This window comes from Orcinus orca, chromosome 1 (assembly GCF_937001465.1).
Source record: "Orcinus orca chromosome 1, mOrcOrc1.1, whole genome shotgun sequence".
NCBI lineage: Eukaryota > Metazoa > Chordata > Mammalia > Artiodactyla > Delphinidae > Orcinus > Orcinus orca.
In genome coordinates this window covers 192,690,697-192,704,713 of record NC_064559.1, presented here as the reverse complement: position 1 = coordinate 192,704,713, position 14,017 = coordinate 192,690,697, and the positions used below count along the sequence as shown (strand labels likewise).

The window sequence follows — 14,017 nt, the reverse complement described above, 5'->3', positions numbered from 1 at the left end:
ATGGCTGGAATGCCTTTGGGGACTATCTTATTTGTCACCAGAAGGCTTGAGTGATTTGCTTAAAATAAATTTGTGATAGACCTAGAGGAAGAACTTACTATTTTTAGAATCTGGTGCTCTGTGTTGAGAAAGATTCTGAATTTAAACCCATCATCTTAGAAGCAGGGCCTGAGACAGGCATTAGGTAAATTTCTTTGAGGGTGTGAACTTCAGGAAAAACCTGTAAAAGAAGGATTGAAGCAGAAGGGGGAAAGGAAGAACCTTGAGCAGGGGTAGAGTCTCAAAGCCAAGCCTTGGCCAGATCGCAGGAGCAGGGCTCTAGAGCACAAACCACACTGCCAAGTTGAACTGGCCTCTTGTACCCTGTATCAGTCAGTCAGTGGTTTAGTGGGTAGGGTAACTTACCAGGTTAGGGCTTTCATTCTGCGAATGGGGCAGCTGTGAGTAGCCAACACAGCTGCTGGGGGATGGATTCACAGGTTGGGTAAAAGGGATCTTTGGGGAGAACCAAGGAAAGGCAACTAGAGTGGATTTGCAAGATCTGCCATTGCCCAGGATGGGAAAGCAATGATTAAAGCAACAATTTGTCATCCTGGAAAGAGGGCTGGACCTGAAAGTCAAATTTCATCATTTGAAATATGGTGGGGATCAGGGTGGACACAGTCTCTGACTAGGACCAGCTACATAGTTTGCAGGATCCAGTGCAAAATGAAAATGCAGGGCCCTGTTGAAGAAAACTATTTTGTTAATTTCAAGAGGTCAACAACAGGGCATTAAAGCAAGAACGAGTCAGTCTGAGCATGAGGCCTGTGTGACTGCACAGGTTCTCCCCGCCATGAAGCCCATCCGTCCCTGGCAGCTAGGACTTGCAAGCTTTGAGCCCGAAAAACTGCAGCCTGGGAGCCAGGCACAGCCACGTGCTGAAGTCAGAGGAGGGCATGTGACCCAGGCCTGGATGCCGTGGAGACAGGACCCTGGAGGTTTGAGCACGAAGAGGGAGTGGGTGAGTGAGACTGGAAGGAATGTGGGTCTCTTTCGCAATGCCTCTGGTGTCTTTCCCCATCAATCTACCCATCTGATCAACCAACTCACTGTGTGTGTGTGTGTGTGTGTGTGTGTGTGTGTGTGAGAAAGAGAGAGAGAGAGATACATAAAGGCTAAAATAAAAGAAAGCTACAAAGCACTGGAGGGCAGGAGTCAGAGAAGAGGCGCATTCTTGCTGCAGAGAAGACTGTAGAGGGTCTTGGCTGGGAAGCATGAACTGTGAAGGCACCAGGGCCAGATGAGGCAACCAAGCAGTAAGTCTGGGGCCTTGAACGCCAGAGGGAGGATTCTGAAGTTTGCACTAGGGGTGGGGACAGCAGTCACCGATCAATTGGGGGGCCGAATAGCAACTCAGACCCCTTCCAGAAGTCGCTTCGGGACTAAGCGCGGAGAGCGCCAAGGAGGCCGAGACCAGCGGCGGATGAGACCAGGCAGGCCTCGGGGATCTCCAAGCGCAATCAGCTTTTCCCCAGGGCTTTGACAGGCTGGGGCGCGGCCTCGGGTGGGCGTGCCTCCTCCCTCGGGATCAGCAAGTGCGCCGCCCCTCCCCCGCAGAGCCCTCGCTCGCCCCGCCCCCAGCAGGGCCCGCCTTCCTAGGGCGAGCGCCGCCGCGGCTCGGTGCGCAACTGCTAGGGATCGCTTCCGGGGGGCGGGTCAGCGGAAGTGAGGGCGGTTGAGGCTGGGCGGCCGGCTGTGGTAGGAGGGGCCGTGAGGTGAGTGAGTCCGGAGCAGCAGTGTGAGGTGAGACTAGGTCCGAGCGCCACCCCGGAGCGGGAGCGCGGCCTTCCGGCCCGGCTGTCGCGCGGCCTAGTGCCGGGCGCTGTGCGGTGCCGGTGGCTGCTGTGCCCGCGCCGGTTCTCGCGGGAGCCCGAGTCGTCCGCCTCACTATGTCAGGGAGGAAACTGAGTCCCCAGGGGCAGTTGCTCGCCCGAGTTACCCAGCTGCACCAGAGGCTTCTCGTTTCTGCCGCCTCCTCGCTCCTTCCGGGACCCGGCCCCGGGCCTGTGGGTCCAAGGGCCGCCCGAGCTGCGGCGAAAACTTGGCCGACCTTGGCCCTGTCGGGTCGGGCTGTTGCGGGGGAGGGGAGGCGTGTCCCGGGCAAGGTCCCCGCGGCGGCTCCCCCGGCGCAGAACTGCGCTGAGCGCGGCGACCTCGGCGGGGACCGGGGTGATGCGGCCAGGCCCCGCTCGGGAGGCGCTGCGTCTCCGGCGGGGGACCGCGTGTAAACACTGGGGCAGCAGCGTCGGAAGGGGCAGTGCGCGCGCAGAGGTGGTGGGAACCAGCCGGCGCAGCCAGCGAGCTGGGGGAGTCTTCTAGCCAGACGCTTGTGGAGGGTTCAAGGCTAAGTCGGCGTTCTCGTTGGTCCGTGTCTTAATTGAACAAATGCTCGAGTGCCTGCTGTGTACTGAGCGAGCGCTGGGCTGTGCCTGGGAAGTCCCCGCCCTTCGGACAAACTGCACAGCACACCGTTACCTAGTTACTGCTGCTCGAAGGAAACGCGGGGTGCCGGGCGGAGAAGGGGAGGCGATGCTTGAGTTGAGCTCCAGAAATGATTAAGGATGAGCTTGGAGAAGGGGGTGCTGGTGTTTCGAGCAGAGGCAATAGTGTGGACAAGGCCAGCGTGGCTGGAGGGCAAGGCTAAAGCAGGTGTGGCTGTGAAGTGTGCAGGGACCGGAGTGGACAGGCCTTGTAGGCTGCGGGGAGTTGGGTACACAGGGCAGAGAAAGATGGGTTGGGCCTGATTGGGGACGGCCTGCTGGCCATGCAGAGGAGTCTAGACGTTATCCTCTTGGCTCTAGCAAGCATAGGGGGTTTGAAGCATGGCAGGGATATGATTAGCACTGTGTTCTAGAGAGATTCCCCTGGCTGTCGTGTGAGGGTTAGGCCCAGCTGAGTTTGGAGGTAAGTTTGGAGAGGAAGTGGCTGCAGTGACTAAAGTGAGAAACACAGGGAAACAGTGTTGTATGGAGCTTGTGGCAGCCACTGAAATTCAGCAAAGAGCCCGGCACACAAAAGGACTTTGATAAAAGGCTTGAATTTGATGAGAAGATGGAGCCCGTGCAGGAGGCAGCAGGGTCTGCAGACTTTCTACTGCCGTGACCACTGAGTGACCTTAAACCAGTCCCTTCCTCTCTCTAGCTTCTTTTTCTCATGTATTGTAAAGTGAGTGAGTGATACCTCCTCTCCTAGCGGTAGAAGAGAGACCCTCCAAGGGAGGTTTCCAGAAAGAGCTGCTTCGGTCAGCGCAGCCCAGCCCCTCTTCAGAGGCTGCCCTTGGCTCCCCAGTGACTTCTTACCCAGGACATTCCCAGCCCTTGAACACCGCACCCCACGCCCCACCATCTACCTTTGCAGCCTTACCATACTCTGCTCTTTACATATCTCTTCACATTCCTTTCCTAGACCTGTGGTGGTGTTGCTGTTTTCCTTCCCTTCTTACCCCCTCTGAAGTCACCTTGTGGCCTTGGGGCCGGGGGCTGAACTCACCTGGCCACCTGCCTGGTGTGCCTTTCTTAAGCAGTGATATTCAGTCTCTGCTAGAATTATGTATTCAGGTCCTATCTCTTGTCTAGATTATGAGTTCCTTGAGAGCATGGCTGTGTCTTACTCCTTCCATAGCCCCTACAGTGCCCAGCACAGGGCCTGGCACAGAGTGAGTATTGTTGGTGTTTGATGAACAAGGGACTGAATGAGCTCATTGACTGCAGCTGCTCACCATGCAAGGGCAGCTGTGAGGAATCCAGTCAGCAGCAACTCCACCCATCTGTGTCTTGCTTTAACAGTTCATTAAGTACTTTAAAATCCCGTTTCACTGATTGACTCTTAAGGTAACTTAGAGTGGCAGCTCTTCCTGTCATCTTTTTACAGATGGAGAAACCAACATTCAGAAAGTTCCTGTGACTTGCCTGTGGCTACTAAGCCAGTAGATGGCTGAGCCAGGATGAACACTTGGCTCTTTTCCCCTGTAGCCCAGTAGACAGTTTGGCTACCGGTGGTTGGCTGTTCTTTGTACTGTTGTCTGTTTTACCTCTTCCTCTTATGGGGGCCCAGCAGCGCTAGGCTGGGTGGCACATGCTGGCCTTTTTACATCTTATCCCCAGGAATGAATGTTGGGCTTGGATGGTACCTACAACTCTGGCTTTCCCATGAGCTTTTTTAACTTCCAAAGGGTTCTGTTTAATCTTAAGAAGTTTGCTTGTTGTTTTCTCTTTCTTATCAACTTAAAAAAAATTTTTTTTTATTATAGTTGATTTACAATGTCATGTTTCTGGTGTACAGCACAGTGATTCAGTTATACGTATATATTCTTTAGAAGTTTTGCCTCAGGAAACCTAAGGGCTCAGGAAGGCTCCCAGGGTTGGCCAAGCTTGTATAGCGAATCTGAAATAGAACCTTTAAGGGTCTGGATTTGTTGTTGCGTGAGGGAAGCCTCTTCGGCTGGTTTTCTCCCCCTGTGAAATGTCAGAGAAGCCTCAGCGTTAGTCATGGCTCTGCATGGCCTGGTTTTGTGGGGCTTGTGTGGTGGCCACTGAGTCTCCTGTGGGGGGTCTTTCACAGGAAGAGGAGTCTGGTTCCTTAAGATGGCCTGATATGAAGGCGTCACGCCTCCTGCGTCCCCAAGCCTCCAGAGCTGCCCTGTGGCTGCCTTGTCCTTCAAGTGCAGGAGCCAGTCGAAATGTCGGGAATGGAAGCCAGTGTGGTAAGGGGCATTCCCAGGGCAAGGGTGTGGTGGGGAAGGTTAAGCACTGGACCTGCTGCAGTTCTGAGATTCTCAAGTTAATTCTTCCCCAACCCAGGCCTGGAATTGAAGGGTCCTCCCTTCCATCCCCTCCCCCAAGGCAGAACCAACTATGATCTTGGGGCAGTTAAGGAGTCAATGTGTTTCCATCATTCTGTGCAGAGGGAAGGGAGGGCAGCCTGGCTGATCCCTACACCCGGCTAATTCCTCACCCTTTCACTGGACCCTCCCAGCATTGACTGTGCCTCGACAGCAGCAGGTGTCCCCTTAGGTGGCTGGCCAAGGTGAAGGTTGGCCCCTGCTAAAGGGGACAAGGGGAGAGGACGGGGACAGTAGTTGGATGTTCTCTGAGGTTGTGGCCGTCCCTGTCTCTTTCTGCTCTAGACCATCCCAATCTGGCAAAACAAGCCGCATGGGGCTGCTCGAAGTGTAGTGAGAAGAATCGGGACCAACCTGCCCCTGAAGCCATGTCCCCGGGCATCCTTTGAGGTAAGTGAGCTGGAAGGGCAGACAGAGTAGAGGCTCAGAGTGTATGGGAGGCTGGTGCTGCTTCTGTGCCCCAGACTCCTTGGCGTTGCCAAGGCAGGTTGCTTTCCTGGTCACTTCTTCTAGCTACCTATTTTCAGTGTTTCCCTGAGGCCATTATGCCCCATCCTCTTCCTTCTGGCCAAGTCTAACCATTCCTTTACTGGGCTATTTCAGTCTCACCTCTGTGCCTAGGGGGCCTTTAGTACCCACTCTGCAGCACAGATTCTTGTCTGGCCCAAGTAAGACCCCTCGTGCAGTGGAAAGCTAAGTAACTTTATTAGTCCCAGCTGCCTCCCTCTGAGAGCTAATGGTTAAGCATCAGCTCCAGGATAGATGGTTAAGGTGTGTGCATTTGGGGAGCTGGGACACAAAAGAGATACTTCAGCTTTCTGCCTACACAAAGGAGACAGAAATATATGCCTGAAAGGATGTGGGCCCAGGGCGAAACAAAAATGAAGGAGCTGAGTTTGTATGTCACATGGCTGAGCTGCAAAGTCTGTGTAGGAGCTTGATCTGGAGTCTCTGAATTGGTGTCAGGGTTGGTATTAGTCAGGAGTGGGTTGCGGGGGTGTTGTCCCTTGACCCAGATTGCCAGTTACTGTGTAGGGCAGGAAGTGGCCCTAGCTGCCTTAAGCATCAGGAGCAAAGGGAAGGACAGCTAGGGAGTGTGAGTCTGTCAGGGTTGCCCCCACGCTCGGCCGTAGCCCCTCCAGTCCTTTGCCTGCACGCTGCTGGGCAGAGATGATCAAGGGCACGGGCTCCCACAGAGCAGGAGTAGTATTAGTAATACTAGCTAACATTTACTGAGCCCATACAATGTGCCAGGCTCTGTGCTAAGTACTTTATATATATGTTAACTCATTTAATTGCCAATAGCAGAGGAGCACTCTGGGTAATCAAGGAAAGCAGATGGAGGCTTCCCCTAAATGGCCCATCTTAGCATTAGCTCCTGGGTCAGTGGAAGTCTTCCTCTGTAACCCTGGAGTATCACTTCACTCCTGCGAGACCCAGGTTCCCTATCAAAAAGCCAGAGCTATCAACTCCTGATCTACCTACCAAACAGTCTATAACAGAAACATCTGAATTTAACTCATGTATAGGTGGATTTTTGAGAAGTTATCTCTAGATTTGTTGTAAATTGATCACTTTAAATATTTGAAGGGAATCTTGCTGATTTATTATTCTTTAATTTACCCATATAAAAATATTAAATTATGAAAAGTAAAAAAGGAGAAAGGGAAACAAATTACCTATAATCACACAGTCATGGCACAATAACTGTTAATGTTTTAGTGTAGTTCTTTTCAATCTTTTTCTAAATGCATGGTTCTTTCTTTGTTGTAATCAGTAAGTACATAATTGAACCTTCCAAATTTTTCATTTAACATGGTGTCACTCAGTCTCTCTGTTCCCTAGTTGTTCATTTGGGTGAAGGAGCAATTTAAGGAGTTACATTATGATTCCTTTTGTATAATTATTTTTTTATTTAAATCTAAATAGTCAGATTATCAAGTTTGCTTCTAACAGTGTTTGTTGCCTTAACATGTAGATCCCAGTTAGCTACAAAGGTGTTGTAAGGAGCTTGCCAGGAGAGATTTCCTGTTGCTGTAACAGATTGTCCATGTCCTTGCACCTGTATTCTCACAACCAGAAGGCAAGACGCTCTTAGGCCGTGGGCATCTGTTAAAAAGTAACTCTGGCCAGTACCACTGAAGACCCCTTTGCTCTAGCCAGGGGTCAGCAGAGAGCCAGAGAGTAAATATTAGTTTGGCCAAAAAGTTCATTGGGTTAGTGAATACATTCAATAACGTTCTTGGTGAAAATGAAAAATGTCATTTATTTTTTACTTAAAACCGAACTAGGGCTTCCCTGGTGGCACAGCGGTTAAGAATCTGCCTGCTAATGCAGGGGACACAGGTTCGATCCCTGGCCCTGGAAGGTCCCACATGCTGCGGAGCAACTAAGCCCGTGCGCCACAACTACTGAGCCTGCACTCTAGAGCCTGTGAGCCACAGCTGCTGAGCCCACATGGCACAACTACTGAAGCCCGCGCGCCTAGAGCCCGTGCTCTGCAACAAGAGAAGCCACGACAATGAGAAACCCGCGCACCACAATGAAGAGTAGCCTCCACTCACCACAACTAGAGAAAGCCCACGCAAAGCAACAAAGACCCAACACAGCCAAAAAATAAATAAATTAAAAAAAAAAAAAGAACTTTTTGGCCAACCAGTATTTTAGGCTCTGAGCCATACTGCTCTCCATTACAACTACTTACTTCTGCTGTTATAGCTTAAAAGCCACCACAGATGATACTTAAACAAATGGGTATGACCATTTTTCCAGTAAAACACTGTATATAAAAACAGGTCCCATCCCTGCTCTTGGCCACCGTGCTTTGCTTGGAGGATACAACACGCTCATGACTGGTCTCTGCACCTTCCCATCCAGTAGCCAGAGTAATCTTTTAAAACCTCAAATCTGATCCTTACTTACTCAGAATCTTCCAGTGGCTCATTATTGATCTTAGAATCAAGCTCCTAATTCACTTTCCAGTCTCTCCCAACTCCCCACCCCACCAATCCAATTCCAGCCATGCTGAATTACTTGAAATTTCACAGACTCTTGCTTCTGGCCTCTTATTCAAGCTATTTCCAACTGGGACCTCCTCTACGAAGACTTCCCTACACATTAGGTGTTCCTCCTTTGTATTTTGCTCAGTCTCCAGTTGTTTCATCATGAAGGCAGTAAATGTTGATGAATTTTGCTTCCCTACAGACCCTGCCCAACATCTCTGACCTCTGTCTGAGGGATGTGCCCCCAGTTCCTACTCTGGCTGACATCGCCTGGATTGCTGCGGATGAAGAGGAGACTTATGCCCGGGTCAGGTAGCAGAGGCAATAGCCTACCAGCTGGGGAATGAAAAGCTTCTTCCCAGATGAGGTGGTAGGCAGCAGGAAGAGTGAGAGGTGGAGGGCAACAGGAATGAGAGCTGTGGGCTCAGAGTGGGAGCAGAACCTGGCTGTATTACTCGTGTAGGAGTGGTTGAAGGAATTTTGGAAGCAGTGCAGTGGCCCGCTCTCTCTGACACACTGTCTTTCCCTGGTCCAGGAGCGATACACGCCCCCTGAGGCACACCTGGAAGCCCAGCCCTCTGATCGTCATTCAGCGCAATGCCTCAGTCCCCAACCTCCGTGGGTCGGAGGAGAGGCTCCTGGCCTTGAAGAAGCCAGCCCTGCCAGCCCTCAGCCGCACCACAGAGCTGCAGGAGGAGCTGAGCCACCTGCGCAGCCAGATTGCTAAAATAGTGGCAGCTGATGCAGGTAAGAGCCCCTGAGCTAGGACCAGGATATAGCAGGCTGTTCCTTTTTGCTTAGCTTTTGGACAGGATAGGGATAAGGATGGTCCTTGGTTCGGGGTGTTTGGGCCTAGGGCTCTGAGGTTGCCATGAGGCCTGGCTAGCCTGTTACAATCTTTGGATGGTTTCCGTCAGCCATTTTGGGGCTGACTGGTTGGGTTAGGAACAAAATCTTCACTTAACCTGGGGCCCCAGGCAGATTCCCCGCCTTGGCCACAAAAACCAACACTCTCTTCCAAGTGTCTTTAAGATCATGTCTTCCATGAGCGCTCATGGCTTTCCTTTTCAATATGAGAAATAAGCATTCCCTACAACTAAGAGACATTCCTCTTTGTAAGCACCTATCTCCCCTTTCCTTGCCTTTTCCAGCAGAGACCCTCCACCCATTCCTCCACCTTTCTGTCTGCAGTTAAGGCAGAACCACTGGAAATGAATGGGGTGACCAGATGCAGGAAATACTAACAGGTGGATCTCTCCCAAGGTGCTCAGTGTTTAACCCTCATATTCCTCCCATTCTCAGTTTTGCTCCTCACTGACTCGTAGTCATAGCTCCCAAACCTTGTCAGTTGGTAGAACACATAAAAATCACGGTGTTCTCTTTGAAATCTTCATGTATTTAATTCCCTCATATGGCAGTTTTATAGAGGAAATGGACCTGAATTTTCCATTTATATTTGTTGGCTACTTTTTTGTCCCTAGAATGTTCCCTAGAAACTTAGAAATTGAGGAAATTCTATCCATTAAAATCTGGGCACTAGGAGGACCATCACCACTCTGGTTTTTTGCTTCAGAACAATTCTTTCAGTCACAGATAGCTGGATTCAAAGGAGCACAGTCAGAAGCACTGGCCTAATTAGAGAAAAGGACAAATTCAGGCCTTGGTTCTGCACTGTTGCTTCAGTCTAAAGAGTGCTGTCACTCCACAGCCCACTGCAGAATGGGAGCTTTTAGGAAGCAAGGCCCTTATGGGGTGGTTTTCTTCTGCCCTCCTGGAACACTGGAAGAGCCCAGTACTGCTACATCTTCTTGAGATCCTGAGAGGGGAAGGTAGTAGAGGAACCCAGGATGTCATGGTGTCAGCGTAGGAAATGAATGTTTGGTAGGCAGTGCTTGCAGGGAGATGTAACTGCTGTATTTTAGCCCCAATGTCCATCCATGCCTATTGTTTTCTCTTTCAGCTTCGGCTTCATTAACGCCAGATTTCTTATCTCCAGGAAGTTCAAATGTCTCTTCTCCCTTACCTTGTTTTGGATCCTCATTCCACTCTACAACTTCCTTTGTCATTAGTGACATCACCGAGGAGACCGAGGTAGAGGTCCCTGAGCTTCCATCAGTCCCCCTGCTTTGTTCTGCCAGCCCTGAATGTTGCAAACCAGAACACAAGGCTACCTGCAGCTCGTCTGAAGAAGATGACTGCGTCTCTCTGTCCAAGGCCAGCAGCTTTGCAGATATGATGGGTATCCTAAAGGACTTTCACCGGGTGAAGCAGAGCCAAGATCTGTAAGTGTATTATAAGGAGCTGTGATGATCTGTTTATTGTTTAAGTTGCCTGTGGCCAATTATCTAATAGAAAGTACTTACATAGTAAGTCCTCAATAGTAGTCATGTGTTATTTCATTCACAAAGCTTGCTGCCTGCTTGCTAGTGCCTGGGTCCCCAGTTTGAGGAAAGAGCAACACTACATTTGGTTGGGGTGACCTAACCCAACCAAATGTTGTTAGACTAATAGGGATTTTACAAGAAGGCTCATCTAATCCAGCTTCTGTCCCCCAGAGGGGCTTCACCACTTCAGTTTTCATACTGCTAGTGAAGTGTCCCCATGCCCCACCCTTCAAAACATAATTGCGTAATAGTTATTTTAGTATCTCAAAAAAGTAGACTTATTTGGTGAAAGGAACATTTCCTTTAAACACAGTGGTCCATTATTCAAACCAGCCCTGCAAATTCAGAGATTTATGAACAAGGTTTTTGAGACTCCTAGGTAGTTCCTAAACCTGGCTGCCTATCAGAATTGCTCAGATTTATTTAAAAAAATACACCTTAAACTTAACAAAGCAGAACCCCCAAGGAGTAGAGCTCTAGGTGTTTCTGATGTCAGTGTAAGGGGATGTGGGAAATACCTACCATGAGAAACTCATCTAGCAGAGAAGCCCTAGAGCTCCAGCCTGAGGGAGTCACCACCTTGCAGTGTTTCCCTACCGCACAGCACATACCAGAAGAGCTTATTCAAATGCAGGTTCCTGGGCATTGAAATATTTGACATCCAGACCTCAAAATCCAGAGGCCAGATGTGCAGCTGTATTTGTTAATGCAGTTAAAAAGCTGTTTTGGGGGGTGGGGAGGTGAGGGCTGTCTCCTGAGCTGACGAAGTTCCTCTTAAAGGAACAGTGACTCACCTCGCACAAGGATCCTTTTGTGGCCCCATTTTCTTCTGAAAACTAGACAAGGGTCCTGGTAGTCGATTCTGTAGGAAAGTTACTTTTACCTTCCTTCTCTGGCCATACGGACCCGCAGTTCTTTGGTCTCCTGCATTCCCAAATTCAGCTGCTGCTGCTGCCTTGGGGCCACACTGAGCCTTTTTCTTCTGGTCAATGTTTTATAGATTGGACTCTCCAACTTTCTTATACCTGCCTCTTGTACCATATTAGATCTGTGACCCCCTACTGCCAAGCCCTTCCTCTCACTTGTGTCCTGGGCCCTTTCCTCCTTTGTTGATAGAAGGAGCTGGGGGTTGATGACTAAGGAGCTGGCTTGATGACTAAGAACGGGAAAGTAGCGCCATCTTCAGGGTTCAGAAATGTGACAGACTGAAGGCAGTTCCTCTTTTTGTTTTCAAGGTTTAATAATCAATCTTGGCCTTTACATCTAGCATAATGACCAATAAAATGCTTTCATGAGGATGTATGTATGTAAGAGTTCACTAGAATTTCAAGCAACTATTTTCCAGGAAAATACCTGATGTTATCAGGTAATTTGAACCTACCCTAATCTGAAACTGGTTTTGTTCCCACGGGTCCCTTATGATGTGAACATTTTACTATAAATTCTGGATTGCTTATAAAAAACCTCTCAGTTTCCCTAACAGGGAGACGAGGTAATAGTAAATCCTCAGCACACCTTTTCCTCAGAACGAATAAATGTCAGAAAAGCCAAGAGTCATCAGTCATTTCCCCTGCTGACCTGGGGAAATGCTACTAAGAAAAGACAGGGCCAGAAGGTGGGAGCAGAAGCTTAGCCACCACAGGCCAATACCAACAGGTTTGCCCACATTTTGTAGCCATTTTAGGAAACAGCAAAGCCATGTCTAGTTAAGAGATGAGATTTGTAACCAGCAAGCTTGGTTTTGAACTGTGGATTCACCACTTACTGAGTGACTAATGACTTTGGGTAAATTCATAACCTCAATGTGCTTCAGTTTCCTCATCTGTAAAAGGATTGTAGTAGCTCCTACCTCATAAGAGTGTTGTGAGGATTAAATGAGATTGTATTCCAACACACAAAACACTGCCCAGGGCAGAGTAAGTACTCAATAAATACAAGCTATTATTGTGTCTCTAGGAACCGGAGTTTATTGAAGGAGGAAGACCCAGCCCTCCTTATCTCTGAGGTCCTAAGGAGGAAGTTTGCGCTGAAGGAAGAAGATATCAGTAGAAAAGGAAACTGATGGCACTCAGCTCTGCAAACTCAGTCTCATGCTCCTGGAATTCTTTCAATAGCTGCCTTCCTCACTGCAGATGTTTCTGCCTCTCAATTAGAAATCTTCTGCAACAGTCTGGCCAAAAGCTAGAGCTTGGACTAAGAGAAGAGCTGCATTATATGTTTTCTGTACTTCAAACCTTAGCAGAAGCTGCCTGTTTTGAGCTGAGACACGTTACAGGTAATTGTGTAGGTTGGAATGTCCCAGTTTAAAGGGTGAGATAGAAGTTTCTGGTTTTTCCTTGCCCCTGTGTGAAAATAGGTCCTAAATGAATGACTGACTTCACTGCACTAGACCCCATAACTGGTCTCACTGAACACTTTGTGCCCAGCTGTCACTTACTCTCAGCCAGTTCCTTGCAGCAGAGCAGGGCTGAGGGGAGGGGGCTATGTTTATGTACATGTTCACAGGGCAGGGAAAATCTTATGCTGCTCCATCATGAACTGACACCAGTGCCCAGCAATCACTCTCTCCCCCTTCTCTGTCCAACACCTACATGTAGAGGTCGAGCCACTGGACCAGCTGACACTTGGGCTACTGGGAGGCCTGGGCTGTTTTTTCTTAAATATATTTTGTAATACTGTACAACCAAATCTACCCTCCAAGGCCCTGGGCCCTCATTGGTTCCACTAATTGAAAGCTCTTTCTCTTCCATGGACTTTAGTGTAAGTCCAGTAGGAAAGAGAAATGGAGATAGGAAAGAGAGTACCATCCTTCTTCCAGGCCCTTGACTGCTCCTTTGCATTGGGCCAAGGTTTGTACCTACCACACCATGCATGACTCAGATGCCCTCAGGTCCCTTTTCTCTACAGTATGTATCCTGTGTGTGTTTGGGTTGAAGCACTACCTGACATTAAAGGAAGGATTTGGAGAGATATTGCATTTGCTGTGTCCATCTCTGAGTCGTGATCACCCAGTATCTCCCACAGATATAGAATTTCTATTAATTTTAAGGTATATGAACTTCTTTAAACAGGTTCCTGGCTTCCCCTTGCCTTTAGAAGAGAAGGCTTCCCTAGGGAGCTTCTTATCTCTTTCTTTACAGAGAGATTTTGCCCTAACCTTTCAAAGCCGGTCCCGTCTTATAACTTGCAAGCTTGCCCCCCAGAGGCTTATTTTTAAGCCTCTTAGGTACCACACCTGCAACATGGGAAACTGCCACCTAGTGGATGTCTTGAGTAGGACACAAGTCAAATTAGACGTGTTCAGACCCATGGCAATGACAGCAGAGTTGCGTTTTCAAAAATAAAATTGGTAAGTTTTAATTACCAGCAGAGCCAGCTTTGTAAACATTTATTTGGATTCATAGTTTTACAATGGGAGTTCTCTCCCACCTTGTAGTAGAAGAATGATATAGTCCCATTTAGATCGTTATATAGGTCAGCCTTTTTTTAGGGAGATGTTTAAACATATAGTATATAACTTTAAAATGCTGTAAAGTTACCACCAAAATAAAATAACAAAACTACCTAATCATCTACCTCTCTCTCTATCCTCCCTGCCCCTGTACACCTGGGTCTAGGAGATTTGCCTTATCAATCACTCAAAAAAGTGTCAAGAATAATGGTCACAGCTTAGGTCACATGGGTAAGATTACAGCCAGAGATTAAAAGAAAGACCACACATCCATAAAAAGCAGTATCCCAGTCAGGCA

The 14,017-nt window shown here is 48.8% G+C and overlaps 1 protein-coding gene across 4 annotated transcripts; it reads left to right on the top strand.

Moving 5' to 3' along the window:
* Window positions 1-1,149: 1,149 nt before the first annotated feature.
* On the top strand, window positions 1,150-13,238 carry MTFR1L (mitochondrial fission regulator 1 like). 4 transcript variants are annotated; one of them, XM_049695676.1, is made up of 7 exons: window positions 1,150-1,298; window positions 4,603-4,744; window positions 5,168-5,272; window positions 8,087-8,196; window positions 8,420-8,631; window positions 9,845-10,166; window positions 12,225-13,238. In XM_049695676.1, the coding sequence occupies exons 2-7, from the start codon at window positions 4,721-4,723 to the stop codon at window positions 12,328-12,330; spliced, it is 879 nt and encodes a 292-aa protein (XP_049551633.1). In that variant the 5' UTR covers window positions 1,150-1,298; window positions 4,603-4,720; the 3' UTR covers window positions 12,331-13,238. The 4 variants fall into 4 exon arrangements, with proteins under 4 accessions (XP_049551633.1, XP_033278421.1, XP_012387292.1 ...); XM_033422530.2 differs by lacking the exon at window positions 1,150-1,298 and adding an exon at window positions 1,618-1,757; XM_012531838.3 differs by lacking the exon at window positions 1,150-1,298 and adding an exon at window positions 1,685-1,785.
* Window positions 13,239-14,017: the final 779 nt, after the last annotated feature.

Coding starts and splice junctions, on each gene's coding strand:
- MTFR1L (XM_049695676.1), top strand. CDS start 4,721: ATGTCGGGAATGGAAGCCAGTGTG. Junction 5,273..8,086: donor GTCCCCGGGCATCCTTTGAG/GTAAGTGAGCTG, acceptor GCTTCCCTACAG/ACCCTGCCCAACATCTCTGA. Junction 8,197..8,419: donor GAGACTTATGCCCGGGTCAG/GTAGCAGAGGCA, acceptor TCCCTGGTCCAG/GAGCGATACACGCCCCCTGA.